The 15233-nt window shown below is 41.2% G+C and overlaps 1 protein-coding gene and 2 non-coding genes across 13 annotated transcripts in view; all 3 read right to left on the bottom strand.

Moving 5' to 3' along the window:
* Window positions 1-15223, bottom strand: part of TAF1D (TATA-box binding protein associated factor, RNA polymerase I subunit D) — a 28836-nt gene extending 13613 nt beyond the window's left edge. For 7 of the 11 annotated variants that reach the window (XM_054015657.1, XM_054015660.1, XM_054015658.1 and 4 more), the window contains exons 1-8: window positions 15147-15223; window positions 11869-12150; window positions 8009-8453; window positions 7437-7612; window positions 5665-5719; window positions 4914-5274; window positions 3787-3862; window positions 3475-3538 (exon numbers count right to left, since the gene is read on the bottom strand). In XM_054015657.1, coding sequence (XP_053871632.1) covers window positions 5182-5274; window positions 5665-5719; window positions 7437-7612; window positions 8009-8453; window positions 11869-12131 — 1032 coding nt within the window. In that variant the 5' untranslated portion in view covers window positions 12132-12150; window positions 15147-15223 and the 3' untranslated portion in view covers window positions 3475-3538; window positions 3787-3862; window positions 4914-5181. Of the gene's footprint in view, window positions 1-3474; window positions 3539-3772; window positions 3863-4913; window positions 5275-5664; window positions 5720-7436; window positions 7613-8008; window positions 8454-11868; window positions 12151-14027; window positions 14077-15146 lie in introns of those variants that run through there. The other 4 variants (XM_054015654.1, XM_054015653.1, XM_054015663.1 and 1 more) reach the window with 4 other exon arrangements.
* On the bottom strand, window positions 523-648 carry LOC128830689 (small nucleolar RNA SNORA40). Its single transcript, XR_008443648.1, has one exon. It is a non-coding gene; the product is annotated as a small nucleolar RNA SNORA40 (small nucleolar RNA).
* LOC128830697 (small nucleolar RNA SNORD5) lies at window positions 3659-3731 on the bottom strand. Its single transcript, XR_008443656.1, has one exon. It is a non-coding gene; the product is annotated as a small nucleolar RNA SNORD5 (small nucleolar RNA).
* Window positions 15224-15233: the final 10 nt, after the last annotated feature.

The following is a 15233-nucleotide window of genomic DNA, read 5'->3' as shown; positions in this document are numbered from 1 at the left end:
GAAATCAACACAAATATTCAATATTGGCTCACCTAATGTAAGAGTTTATATATTTTGCCATTATTTCTCTCTTACTGGTAGGTTAACAAATGCCAGTCACTTGTTTAAAACTGCATTTGAGGGGCGCCTAGAAATAGATTGGCTGGCCAACCTACTCAGAACTGATGTTTTATTCAGTTCCCCTTGAAATGGTAGATACTATGCCTTTTCTAGCAGGAAAAAAGTTCCCATGGTCCAGCTGCTAAAGGAAACAGACTGACATAAGAGAAAGGCCAACAGGCAAGACTATGGAATTATCAATTCAACAAATTGGCTGACTATACACATTTATGGTATTTGAGCAACTACATGTCTCCTCAGAATTTACAGTAGGAGAGCCTAAAACAAAGTCAGTGTAACTGGGACTAAGCGCAAACACTGAATATTTATATTATCCATTTTAGAGACGGAGCTTGATGCAAGCAGAGATTGGAGTTCTCCAGTGCTCATAGAAATTCTGTTCTACTGGAAGCACATTCAAAGATTGTCCCTTCTGAAAAGTAACACAGCTCATATATTGATGAGTTGTGGGTTGCAAGAGAAGGGTTTATTCTTAGCACTTACTCCAAGATTTTGTCCACTGCAAAATACAAAACCTGGAGATGTGCTGGGAAAACAAACTTTTTAAACACTGTCCATGGGACTTCTCACTTTAATTGAGAGTAGAATATTTATGCACTGTTCAAATGCAGCTGGTTCTAATAAGTAGTTGGTTATATATTTGGTAGTATTTACTTCAGCTACAAACCTACATTTCCAATTTAATAGCAAGAGACTACGGCCTGGTCCCCACTAAGCCCCCACTTCGGACTAAGGTACGCAAATTCAGCTACATTAATAACGTAGCTGAATTCGAAGTACCTTAGTCCGAACTTACTGCGGGTCCAGACGCGGCACGAAGGCTCCCCTGTCGATGCCGCATACTCCTCTCGGCGAGCTGGAGTACTGGCGTCGACAGCGAGCACTTCCGGGATCGATTTATCGCGTCTTAACCAGACGCGATAAATCGATCCCAGAACATAGATTGCCTGCCGCCGGACCCTCCGGTAAGTGAAGACGTACCCTACATTAGCACAGAGTTAGGGTTGCTTGGTGGCAAGTCATCCCCATGCAGAACAGTGAGTTGAGCAAAAAGCTCAAAACTTCTGAAAACCAAGAAATGCAGCTATAGTTGCCCATGCAATAATTCAACAACTGCGGGGTTGTCAGAATAGGTGTTTTAATGAGGCATATTGGGGCATTGCTGAAAGAGGGCAGCGTTAGGGATGCACAAAAACACCTTAACTGTGCATTTCCTGGTTTTCAGAAGTTTGAGTGTTAATCAGCTCAATGTTCTGCAGGGGACAACATACCACCACTCTGTGTTAACAGTTTTGGTATTTAATTTTAGATTTTTTTTAGACAGGAAAATGTGATTTGGGAGTAGTTTTGGAACAGGACATGCACTGTTAGGGGATGCAGAGGGTTGGGGTGCCATGCCTCCCCCACCTGTGCTCCCCCTCTCCATTTATCCCCCCTCACCTCACTGCTGCCCCAAACCCCTCTTCCTCCTCCTGCCTTTATAACCCTCCCAGGAAGCACTCACTTTTCTAGCCCCCTCCACCCACAAATATTTTGATTATAAAAAAAAATCAAACTGTCACCTCTGACTTACAAATTGTGGCAAATTTGTAAACTTAAGACAAAAGAAGTTTTGAAGTGAGTGGCTGAAGTGGGGACTTGTGATGAACTTATCCTATTTACTGAAGGTAAGCTCACAGCAAAAGTATCAGGGGGCAGCAGTGTTAGTCTGTATCCACAAAAACAAGGAGTCTGGTGGCACCTTAAAGACTAAGGGATTTATTTGGGCATAAGCTTTATGCCCAAAGCAATCAAAAGGTTTATGGATTCTTCTAGTCTGCCCCTCTCAGTTTAACAGTACACAAACTGAAGGAATTCATATTCTTAAATACTGTTCTCAATTTGGGTTCCCCAAGATTTAGTGGGTGCAATATATTATCTTGGGTAAAACTCAGATTGAGAATATTTTGACCCATATCACATCTATAGTTTACTCTATCTATAGGCAAAAGCCCTCCTACATTTCTTTAAGGGGCTATTTTTTTCTTAGGGTTTCTCTCCAGAACCCCTGGCTCAAATGCCTGCAAATTCAGGTCACTAACCCTACTCTGCATCCTCCTGAAGCACACCAGCTTTAAGAGAAATCCAACTAAGCATGTGAAATTTAGGTCATTAGAACAAATGTCATGACTAACTTCACAGTGGCACTGCCCCACTACTATATCTGCTTCCCATTTCCATAACATGGCATTATGTTACTCCTGAGGGAATTCTGCACCACTGTGCATGCAGAATTTGCACAAAAAAATGTTTTGCACAGAATTTCTTTTTTCTCCACAGAAATGGACTGCAAAGCTGCTGGCCACCACGAGGGGCTGTTGGACCCAGAGTACAGCTTGCAAGTGGAAGACACTGCTGGAGGGAGAGGGGGGAGCTAGAGGGTTCCTGGCAACTGCAGTTCTCAACATGCCCTGAAAGAAGGTGGTGGCATACAGGAATCTCCACAAATGTCTGGGAACTAGCATCAGTCTGTTTCTCACTCTGGGATGCCCAGCATGTGGACTCTGGGGGGATAGGGTGTGGGTATCTGGCCTCACTACTGTGCTGGGGGGGCAAGAAGAGAAACCGGAACTGGGTTGTCATAGGTGTTTCCTTAATACTCTATACTCCTGGGGGAATGTAGGTCTACTGTTAACAGACAGTTGCTGATCGATATTTTGAAATAAATTACCAAAATAATTGAAACTGGCATGATTAGTGTTTTGACAAAAAAAACTGCAGAATTTTACAATATTATGCACAGAATTTTTAATTTGGGGCAGAATTCCCCCAGGAGTATTGTGGACCAAATAAGCCTTCACAAGCACTTGAATACGGATATTACAGTCAGCAAGACACCTGCACAGGGACAGAATTATATCCTACATGTAATTAGAAGTCAACACTGAATGTAGGGCATAAGCTAATATTAGTCTGAGGGAAAAGACAAGAAAGATTTTAGAAGATAGTAAGTTGACAAGAAATCTTAAGCTGAGAAAGCAAGGTATCAGGGTGAACAAGCACAGCAGCATGAGAACTAACTTCAGATTCCAAGTTAGTGTAGTATATTGCTTTCCGAGTGTAAGAGTAGCTGCATGTAACTGTCTGACCACTACTGTAATCAAGAGTTCAGAGTTCTAATCCCATCTCAGACTAATTTTAGCCAAGTCATTTCATCTGTTTCCATTACTCAAACTCCTTCTACCAAATTAAGTATCAAGCGAGCAAGATTAGAATACATGCGCTTTGTATCTTTTCAAAGAGCCATTCAGACAGTTTATTTCAATTTATTGAAAGAAAATCATGAAAAGGAATACAAAGAAAAAAGCAACTTACCTCTTGCAGTAGCAATAAACTAAAATGGTTCCTTTTTCTCTCTCTCCAAAAAAGGAGAATTGAACTAAAATGCAGAGATAGAAAAGAGCCAGATGAAGTCTCAGGTTTACAACATTAAAGATTAATATTTCTCTAACCAATACTAGATTTGTTATAAGTGGTTTTTCATGGAATATTTAATCAGTTCTGTTCAGAATTAGAATTTAGTTCATTTGTGAATCACCCAGCAGTTGAACAGAGAAATTCATCATGTGAACTGCAATGTGAAGTCAGATGGATCAAGTACTATATATGGTACCTGCAATACCTTACCCAGCAACAACTCCATTCCCAGATCCAGCATGAATTTTTTCAAACTACGCTGAGGGGATGTTTGTCACGTTCATGCCTAAAAAAAAAGTTAAGCAGCTATCTCAGACCAGCATTAGAGATAGTTTGATACTACAGTCTAAAAAAAAAAATCTGTCTTGCAGTTTTATTCTACATTGCTTTTATCTACTGAATTAGCTAAGTCACAAATGGTTATTTTGAATACCACAAACCAGCAGGGAAGTTCCTACCACAATTGAAATGATTCAACATGAGATTATTTAAGAAGCACAGATATGAAGCCTACAAACTGTACCCATAGCTAAAATATACAAGCTTGTGTTCTATTATTGTCAATATCTCACCATGTCCTCATTTGGGATTTTATTTGTACAATCTCACTCCAGATTGGGGCCCCTGAATACCACTATAACAACTTAATAATTATGTCCTATATGTGCTTTAACTGCTAAAACCCTTATTCACACATTTTTGGTAGATTCACCAGCACTGAGGAAGTCTTATGTATTTATTTTTTTTAGATAAGACGTTTGGGGTCATTTAGCACTAGAATTTGAATGGATTGTGGGATGATAGATTGAGACTTCATAAAGAAGAAATGAAAGAAAAAAGGTATAATATTCTCTACTCAGCATTTCTACCACCATTAATATATGTGCTCCAATTACTGTCCATGCTTACAAGTAGCACAACTCATACGGTTATCAGTTGTGGGTTGCAAAAAAGTCATTTTATTATCAGCACAGAATTTTAAGTTTCTGTCCAAGTTAGACAAAAAACAAAAGAATGGAGTGCTTTTGAAAGTGACATGCTGTATGGAATATATGCATTAAGTTTCAATCTCACTTTTCAATTTATATTACTATTTTCTATGGAGGCAGAAGACTGTTCAGACATGATCTTTTTAAACTAAGGTTAGGGTGACAGAAGGCAATGTTAACCTCTGAACCAAGTTAGGTAAGTTAGATATTTTACCTTCCTTTTCCACAAATAGTACTGAGCAAATTAAAACCTCAAAGCTTTATAAGAGCAGCTCCTTTACTACTCTATTTTTATTGCAACATTTAGAATTTTATCTCTAGACACTGCCAAACAAATCATACACTCACCCAAAGGAAACTGAAGTTATACATTTACAACCTAGCTGATGCTAGATTAATCACTTGCAATAACTGAAAGTTTAAGTTGAATGCTGAACATAGTCACTTCAAACAAAAACTGTTTTGTTGCCAAGTGGAGCAGCATATGAAGATATATGCTCAGAGTCAGGGTTACAGCAACCAGCATTTACGGGATTCCATGATGTACTAGTTTTCTGATCTGTGTAGTATCTCCTGTACAGGCCCAGGCCCATCAGCAGCATGTTCTTCCTTCATTTCATCTTCCCTGATCAGTTTTTGCATGCTTTGCTTTTGTCTTTGATTTTTTCTTGCTTGGAAGTTTGCTGCTTAATATGAAACAGCTGTTCTCCTAAGTCAATAGAAGATATAAACCTGATCAGAATAAGAGCCAATTATAAAAAGACAAGATTTGAAGTGGGATTTTGCCAATAATTTTGGGAGATGCAGAACAATATTTCCCAAGAACTACCCATGAGTAATTCTCAGAACTGTATTCCTCAATTTAGGATTGTTTGGGGTGGCAAACAAGTCAGAACCATGAATTTTCATTTTTTTTTTTTTTTTTTTTTTTTTAATATCAAGAAGCAGGGTCAGAGATGGCATAATAGTCCACAGATACAGTCTAATTCCAGGAACAAATATTTAATCCAAAAATATTTTAATTTTGCTTGATTGTTCTTTTGGTTAATTTGCTTCAAAATGCTACACTGGGGAGTGAAGTTAACTCAGGTTTACTCACAACTATTGTGGCACCAAGTTCTTCTTGATCAGGATCCAAGTTGTGGTCATCTCCACTGAAATAAAAATGGTACAGAGTTTGGTTAGGTTTATGTAATAGCACAAAATACGAAGACTACAAGTGGTCTTTGCCTTTTACCTCCACAAAAAGTTGAGTTTCTCTTGGCTTCAATGCTACTACTTGCACCTACATGAGGAGGCCACTCCTGCAAAAGTCTGATCTCAAATGACATCTCCCAAGACAATTAGAAATTAGGTAGGACAAGCTTTCAATGATATTGCAAAGAGATAGAGAGAAGGCCTCCAGAGTAGATATGAGAGAGTGGACAGGGCAACCATGAAGAAAAGCCAACTGGCATACTGAGGAGATTAAGAGGACAGGTCTGTATTAGGGTAGAGCAGAGAAAGCTAAATAGCACTGCTGTTACAGTCAAACATGGGCCAAAAGAGGTAGGGGGATTAGGTTTGCCTGATATTACATCTGTGAGTGAACCACAGCTGAGCAACATGTGCAAGGGGTAGTTGTAACCTTTACCCAAGAATCTTTAACATGCATAGTCTGATTGCTCTCTGGTTCTCCTTATTTTGAGCAGGGTAGTCAGTCTGCAAAAAGTTTTCCACTCTTCAGCTTTCCACTTCTCTAAAGTGAATTCTCTGAAAATTTAGTCAGAGCCACAACCATTACAGAGTTTATACTTGTACATATTGGAGACCAAGGCAAATCCTGCAGCCTTTATTCACAAAATTAGGTCTCCGTCAGTCAGTCACACCATCACTGTCATCAAGGGCAGAGGATTGGGTTCTTATTCTTATGAAGAAGTTTTTCCAATCTTCAGCTATTGTAAGTTACCTTGACACTTAAAGGAACATGCCAACTTGAAACACTCAGTTTGAGAAGAGTTAGGAATAGATTTGATTATTGATCCCCAAGCATCCTTGCTAATTGTTATGGTTTTACATCTTCCCCTCATGGCTGTGTGAAACACCCATGTAAATGGGGGGAAAATGACTGACCACATATGAGAACAGCAAAACTTTACATAATAGTTTAACTGACTATGCATTAGAAAGACTAAGTCTCTGATCTTTCAGCTATAGAAAGCTCAGCTATTATTTGCAATAAGTGTAGACAAATTTCAGACAAGAATGATTTTAAGTTGACTATTTCCCATTCCACTTTGTTCACTGAATCAAACAAAATGCAAGGGGGAAAAAAAAAAAAAAAGACAGTCCTCAGACTTGACAGGTTGCACTCCACGAACTCCCAATCCAATCCCTATGCCACAAGATACCAAGGCGTGCATTTGTTTTTTTTAAACGGGGGTTGGATCTTATGGCCTCCCACACAAAGTGATACTGCATGAAATTAAGGTGTGAACAGTTTCTCAAAACAAGAATTACTTTTAGTAATTCCCAATCCAGATTTAAACTCAATTAAATTTAAATTACCAGAGTTGAAAATTCATAGATCAAGTCTCATAGAAACATGCACACAGTGGATGATGGTCTCACACTGCAGTGAGACTTAGATGACCTGAGTTGAACGCGCAGCTCAGCCACAAGCTTTCTATGTGACCGTGAGAAACTAATTCACTGATTGCTCAGTTCCTGATCTGTATGGGGATTTACTCCCCTGCCTCAGGGATATTGCAAGGATAAATTTCCCTAATGATTATGTAGTACACAGATAGCATTCATCATAACTTCAATGCCAGTTAAGGAAATAGATGGAAGGTGTTACAAATTTAAAAAAAATAATAAGTGTGAACTTACTCTGTCTCCTCGATAGGAGAAATGGGTCCTTCGTCATCTATGTATTTGTGTTTCCGCATCGCCATACATTCATTTTCTAAATCCTCACTAGCATTCAGGTTTTTTAAAGCCTTTTTGAGATGTTCTTCATATTTGAGCATCTTAATGTATTGGAAATATCCTTTTAAAGCTGCTTGCTAAGAAAAACAGATTTCTTGTTACGTTATCCAAGACCTTGAAAATCAATGCCATTATTAAGACAGACTACATCTGTTTATTTCTAACTTCTAATACCAAAGATAGACCCTTCAGCATATATTTAAAGTGTGCTATACAGCAAATCAGTTTCAAGGATTTAGTACTAACTGATAAATTATGCTGTCAAGTAATCTGCATACAATCTCATCTATAATGTTGTACTGAAAGTGTGAATTTAATTCACTGTACTCTGACCAAATTAGTCATTGGTTCTTAAGTGCAGAAGCACAATAGTTACCTTTTGGTAACTAGTTTGTTTGCAAAGACTGAAGTTTGTTCTGCCTCTAGAAACCACTCTAATAAAAAAAAAAAAAAAAAAAAGGACAAAACCTCACCTCATATTCAAAAATCATTTTCATGGGGATATGTTTCTTTCCATATTCTTTTTCCACAAAAGAAAACTGAAAACCTCTGTCTAGAAGTCTTTTTTTCTGCTCTTCTTGTGGAGCAGTTAGCCGCGGTCTCCCTCTAGGTTTTCCTGTGCTCTTGTACCTCTTTTTTCTCTCTTTTGGTTTCTCCTTACATCTTTGATGTGCTTGTCTCCTATACTTCCTCCTCAAGTGATAGTCAAAACTGGCTTTCAAATTGAGTGCGGATCTAGACAGCCCTGGGGATTTAGCCAACTTAAATGGAGACCCAGGGTCCAGAGAGGAGTCAGATGAAGTGTCTCTGTCTAATGTATTTGCTGGAGAGTTTGCCAAGTGCCTTGTTGAACTTCGAGCTGCTGGTGTAATGTTACACTCGTGTTGGATCAAGCTGCTAGTAGAATCAGAAAGGTCACTGATAACAAAACAAGAGTAAATGGTTAACTTTTTTGAAAGCACAGTTGATGTTTCTGATAAATTACACACGGACTACAAAGAACTCTCCTAGTATCAAACAAAATTATCTTCTCTAGTAGCTTTGGAGTGATTAGGTGTTTATGGTGATTACTATTAAAAAAATTTGACTAAGTATGGCCCTTAGATACCTAATGCACTAGATCAGTAAACATGCATCTTAATTTCAGGTGAAGCCACAAGGGAGTTAAGTAGAGGGCTGGCTACAAGCTACGCAAGATTCTTTATTAAAAAATCACTTGTTCTAAATATTTGAAGTTTTACCTACTACCCTTTTGAGAATAGAAGCTGGGACTGGACAACAGGATAGATCTTTCAATTGTTGTCCTGTTCTGTTCATTCCCTCTGAAGCATCTGGTAACAGCCACTGGGCTAGATGGACCATTGGTCTGGCCCACTATGGCCACTCATGTTCATATTCTTTGTATGAATACAGAGAATTTCAGAGATTTCAAAGCTTTATTCATACAGCTTTATAGGTGTGAATTAAGCCTTCATGCCACTGAGGCAGGGAAATATATTACAGATGGAAAAACCTACTGAGGCATTGTAGAGTGGGTTCACAACTTGGCTATGGTCACATAGGAAATCTGACAGCCACAAAACACACTTACTTTCCATACCCATGCTTTAACCACAAGACTGCTATCCTTCCTTGGAAAGTCTGTTTAGTACCAGTTTGACTTCATATGGATTGGAAATTGCATGGCAACTTGCTGTAACAGGTGTCGGCTTGAAATGAAAGCCAATCTAGCAAAGGTTCTCAAATGTTGTCATAGTGAGCCATCTTAAGCGGGGAGGGAAGAACCAACTGCACCTCCCTAGAGGTGCATAGGCAGGGAGCAGGCCCCCACCCCCTGACCAGCTTCAGGGACCCCACATCACCTCCTCCTTAGCATTGGCAAACAAGCTGTTCCCAGGGAGGAAGGCAGCATCCAGAGCTCAAGAGCCCGCTTTTGTGACCTGCTTGAAATGAGTTGGTCCCAATCTAGTTCCAAGGCCCACAGCAAAGAGTATGTCCCATGGAGGAAATTTGGTTCTCTTATTTTTTGTATAGGATACCTATATACCACAATGGATGGAGATGTGAGGGGCTGGCAGGTGTTTTACACAAGCAAGAAAGTACTATGTGTGGGGAAGGTCACTTTGTGCATATGCATAGGGGCACTGTTGGGGTCAGGGGCAGCAGTGCAACTGAATGCCAAGCTGGAGGAGGTGTGTGCCCCTTTCCCTTCCAGTGGGCAGCGCATGTTGGCGCGCCTCCCCACCATATACATGCTGCCGGAGTTCAGGCAATGGCCATGCAACTGGAGAGGGGCTGGTGTAATTCTGGCCCATAGCAAGGGACACAGTGTGCATGGCTGAGCAGGACAACTGCTCCAGGCTAATTTCTGCAGCCCCTCTGTGGGGGAGGGGCATTACAGCTGCCAGGAGTCTGTTCCACAAGTGGAGTGTGTGCTTTGGTCCAATCTAAAGGGAGCTGTGCAGGAATGAAAGGGGAAAGATGCTGCTGGGGGCGGCATGTACTATGGAAGCAGTGGGGAGGCAGCCCCTGCCTGCTCCATCAGCAAGTGCACAACCCTTTCCCCAGTAAGGTTTCAGCACTGCTGCACCAAGCCACTAGTGAATGTTAGAGTGTGCAAAAGGGGGAGATGCAGTTGGAGGGCTAGCTCCTCCCCAGGTGCACACTTACCTCCCTCAAGGTACACTGCAATTTGGTTTGAGAACCTCTTCACCGCATTCTAAGAGTTTATAAGGCAAGGCTTCTTGCCACAATCAAGCTTCTGCTTGTACCTTAAAAAGTCCATATAATGGCTCTCCTTAGCTTTTTGTTGGTTGCTACCACCCTGCAGAGAAAGGCTATGATACTAGGGCACCTTCATTTCTGTAACTGTTAAAATTGGTTTAACCTGATTACACACAATTTTGTTCAGTAGTAAAAGCCCACTGTAAAGTTACTTTGAAATAATCCTTTGAATAGTGGTTTGGAAGAAGCTGGTAGCCCAGGCTCCTGGGTTATGCTCCGTACTTGCAGCTTTGCCAGTGACTGACCTTGGGTAAGCCATCCTGTTCTTCACTTAACCCAGCTGGAGAACAGCCACACTTCTCTATCTCACAAGCTTATAACAGATTTCTTTGCTGAATGCTTACCCAGACCCTTGTGTAGTTAATCTGCACAATGACAAGTGCTACCAAATGCAAAGTTTTACTCTCACTTTTGCACTAGGATTGCCTACACAAGATACAGGGTGACAGAATCAGACTCACTGTTTATGGAAGACTCTGGATGAAAGGAACTACAGAGGAACTGACTACTGGAACTGAAAGTCACTTCCTTGTTACTCAAGTACAGGCACTGGATAGTTATTGGAAAGTTTAAAAGTAAGATTACAAGGTATTTGCAAGCCTTTAAAAAATTGTATACCAAATTGAAAAAAGCCAGATGGAATTTTAGTCCTAGAGCCTTAATAATGTTGCCTAATCAAAAAGGTAATTCAAAGGCTAATGATATTTAATAAATCATTAAAGCCAGCTTAAAATGTAGGCGAATGAAGACTTAATTCCTGGTACCCCCATCGCCATATGGTTTGTTTAAATAAAAAAATTTGGCCCCCAAAAAAGCAAAACTGGAAGGGAGTGAAGAAATAAAGAATTGTGGCTGGTAGAGATATGAAGTCTTTCAAGCCAAAGTATATATGACATGGGTTAGGAGTTCTAGGGTATCCTAGATAACTATTTACATAGATATTTAGACTGTATGCTCTTTGGGGCAAGGTCTGCCTTCCTGTGTTTGGAAAATACTTGTCTAACATGTGGGGAGCTAACGAAGAAACTGCCCTCCCCACAAAAATCACTCAAACGAACAGTAGAACCTCACAGTTACCAACACCTTGGGAATAGAGGTTGTTCGTAACTCTGAAATGTTTTTAACTCCAAACAGTTGTTTTGAAGTTGTTCCTTCAAAAATTTACAACTGAACATTGACTTAATGCAGCTTTGAAACTTGACTATGTAGAAGAAAAATGCTGCCTTCCTTTTTTTAGTAGTTTACATTTAACAGTATTTTACTGTCTGTTTTTTGTCTCCGCTGATAACAGATTGTGTAATTCTGGTTCCAAATGAGGTTTGTGGTCGAATGGTCAGTTTGTAACTGAGGTTTTACTGTACTGCATATGCACCAACCCAAGTACATCATCCTAAATAGAAGTCAGTAGTATGAATTGTTTGTTTTCAACCAAGATCTCATACAACTGGATCCAGTATCTTAAGAGATTTAGGGCATTCAGTCGGTTTTACCAGATATGTAGCTTTTTTGGAGGGTGGGGGAGAGGAGGGGAAGGGAAGAGAGAACTCACATCTCTGAACCGCTGTCATCCAGCAGAGCATTGGTTGGAACAGTGGTGGTCAAGTAGGTGAAATATTTGGAAGATCTACCACTGATGTAGGATTCCTGTGAAGGTTTTTCACATACAGAATCTTTCTGTGCAGAGCCTAAACATGAACTCCTTGCAGCTACATGTTCATGCACATTAGACTGTTCTTGCGGCGTATATATTAGATCTTGGGAATCTTCAAAGTGGTCAAAAGCTGAAGTCTTGGCTTCATCAGTATCAGTCATTCTGATCTTTCAATTTGTTCTAAAATAAAAAAATATTCAATAAAAGGTTGGTTTTTTTTGGTTACAATTAGGTTACCTTAAGTCAGCAGTTCTCAACCCATGGCCCAATTAGCACAAGGCAGGCGCATGTGCCAGGCCCCTCCAGGTTCCCAGCTGGCCTCATGCAGACAAGACAGAGTGAGCAGCCAGCCAACCCAGCACTGCAGGGGTCCAGGCTGCCCTGCCCAGTAAGGAGTACTTGTGGCACCTTAGAGACTAACAAATTTATTAGAGCATAAGCTTGTGTGGGCTACAAGTGGATTGTAGCCCACGAAAGCTTATGCTCTAATAAATTTGTTAGTCTCTAAGGTGCCACAAGTACTCCTGTTCTTTTTGATTAAAAAAGACACTCCTAAAAACCTGCTGCTGTCTATTTCTATCCCTCTCCCCACTTCTACAGCACCACAGCTCAGGTAATACACTGCAGGCCACATATGCAGCCCACAATGTGTAATCAGTTGAGAACCACTGCCTTAACTATTTTGAGAGACTGAGGAAAAACAGGCCCATCCAAAAGGCTTGATCAGTATCTTTTCTTCTATTAATGTCAAACTACTTTGTATTAGAGTTCAGAATAACCAACTTTCAGCTGTGTAGGGTATGGCACTCATTTTCTTCACCCACAGCCAAATAACATGCATAGTGTATGCAGCGACAAGTAGTCTGAAAAACATTAGCATGAAGCTAAGAAGGTGGACATAACCCATCCTTTAGGATTCTGCAAAATTACTACAAATACCTCAGTTTTAAGACTTTTTGTCCAACAAATATTTTTTATTAAAAATCTTCAGGGTGTAGTATAAAATATCCTTCCTGCCCCAATATTGAGCATTCAGGCTTTTTGGAGCAGTAAATAGAAGTCTTTGCAGATAATCACCTATTATATTGCCCAGTGATATTTCAAAAACAGTTGTAATGTTTAAAAAAGTGTGCACTTTTAACAATATTTAGTTGTGTCCAAAAGAGTGCTTTGCAAACATCCAATCAGTCTCACAACACTGATGTAGGAAAGTATTCTTGTCTTATGGATGAAAAAAAACTGAGGCAGAGATGAGACATACCCAAAACAATGGACAAGGTGGGTTGAAAGCAGGGATTAAAATTCAAGAGATGGGTTTTCCAAAGCACCTGATGGCATATGGGGTACACACATCCCATTGATTTGTTCACTCTTTCCCTCCACCAGGCATACTGGAAAACCCCATCCCCACTAGAGCAAACTCCTACAGTTTAACCCAATAAGCTAGATAAGTAGTCGTGAACGTTGGCACACGTACAGATCTCAGGCTAACATCAGCAGTTGACACTAGCAAAGTGTGCCAGCCTTCAGCATCTGGTGTTAACTGTTAACTATTGAAATAAAGAATGTTAGGAGTGCAGGGTTGTGATGTCAAAGGGGGAGCCAAACATGAGTTTGCAATCCCTGCAGATAAAGGGGAAAGGTGATGTAGGGAGTAGGATCTGCTTTGGCTAGTTTAAGACATTTAAGGAATTGTATTAAGTCTTAAGACTTTTCCCTGCCAAGATACAATAGTAGATAGGTGATCTGTACGAGAAAAGTAAACATATCAGTTAAGGTCAAAAGGTGCTTTTTCTTCTGTGAAGGTTCTTTTAACTTTCACTTGTGATAGCTCAGATAATTCGTAACATACTAAAGTTTAATACTGGCAGTGTTTGCTACTACATGAACAAGTTGGGAAGTGAGATAGTACAGTTTAGGGGTCACAAGGTAACAGAGAAATAACAGGTAGTCACAGCACACCAGCTGCTTAACTATGATGCTTTCAAACTTATGTGTATACAAATATGCAGAAACAAGACTTTCATGCAGTTCCACAACACCACTTTTCTCCCTACCCTAGCTTGGCAAGGCCTGATCCTGCTGCAGCAGCACCACCACCTCTCCTGACGGAAAAATAATAATTAGGGTTAAAAATTGAACATTTTAAAGGAGTTTTTCTAGGGTACCAGATGTCCTAATTTTACAGGGACAGTCCTGATTTTGGGATCTTTTTCTTATATAGGCTCCTATTACCCCCAACCCTGTCCCAATTTTTCACACTTGCTGTCTGGTCACCCTAAATTTTCCCCAAAACTCTGGTGTTGCTGTAACAAGGTTTGTGTTTCCTCCCACAAATTGATTAAAAAAAGTTTCAGAGTAGCAGCTGCGTTAGTCTGTATCCTCAAAAAGAACAGGAGTACTTGTGGCACCTTAGAGACTAACAGATTTATTAGAGCATAAGCTTGTGTGGGCTACAAGTGGATTGTAGCCCACGAAAGCTTATGCTCTAATAAATTTGTTAGTCTCTAAGGTGCCACAAGTACTCCTGTTCTTTTTGATTAAAAAAGACACTCCTAAAAACCTGCTGCTGTCTATTTCTATCCCTCTCCCCACTTCTACAGCACCGTGCAGCCAGCCAGGCTCTCACCGTACACACAGTACTAATTACACCCACATGCTGTCCGAAGCATTTTACCCCTGAGTCAGTCAAGCAGGTACAGCCGGATGAAGGACTTGCCCCACGTCACAGCGAGCCCACGGCAGAGCAGGGAACGGAGGAACCCGACAGCCGCCCCTGCCCCATGCTCTGGTCACTCGGCGGGGCCGGGCCGTTCTCCAGCTTACACTAGCTCCCAGGCACCTCGCCGGGGGAGGGGAAGCCTCTCTCAAGGGATGAGCCGTACCATTAGCAAGGGAGCGGGCCGTACCATTAGCCCATGATGCTGCCGAGCCAATGGGGGGCGCCGGCCCTGGGGCAGGGAAGGACAAGGCCATAGAGACCGGCCAGGCCCCCCAGCCCTTAGAGGGGAGCGGGGCTGCATTTAGACCCCCATCACTTGCCGCAGTTAATCGATGAGCTCCCACCAACAAAGCCCCGGATCCTCCCCAGCCTCCCCCTGAGGGTCCCCGCCCAGCCCAGGGGCCCAGCGCCGCGGATGGCACCGGATAGCACAAGCGACCCCCACACGACTCACCCTCTGTCCTCGCCACGCTCTCTGGGAGGCCAAGACAAGGGCTACTCAACGGCTGGGTGGCTTCTTAAATAGCGCACTTGCTCTCGC

This window comes from Malaclemys terrapin, chromosome 1, assembly GCF_027887155.1.
Source record: "Malaclemys terrapin pileata isolate rMalTer1 chromosome 1, rMalTer1.hap1, whole genome shotgun sequence".
Classification (NCBI taxonomy): Eukaryota; Metazoa; Chordata; order Testudines; family Emydidae; genus Malaclemys; species Malaclemys terrapin.
Note: the sequence above shows the minus strand (reverse complement) of the source record. Positions and strands in the feature narration are given on the sequence as shown.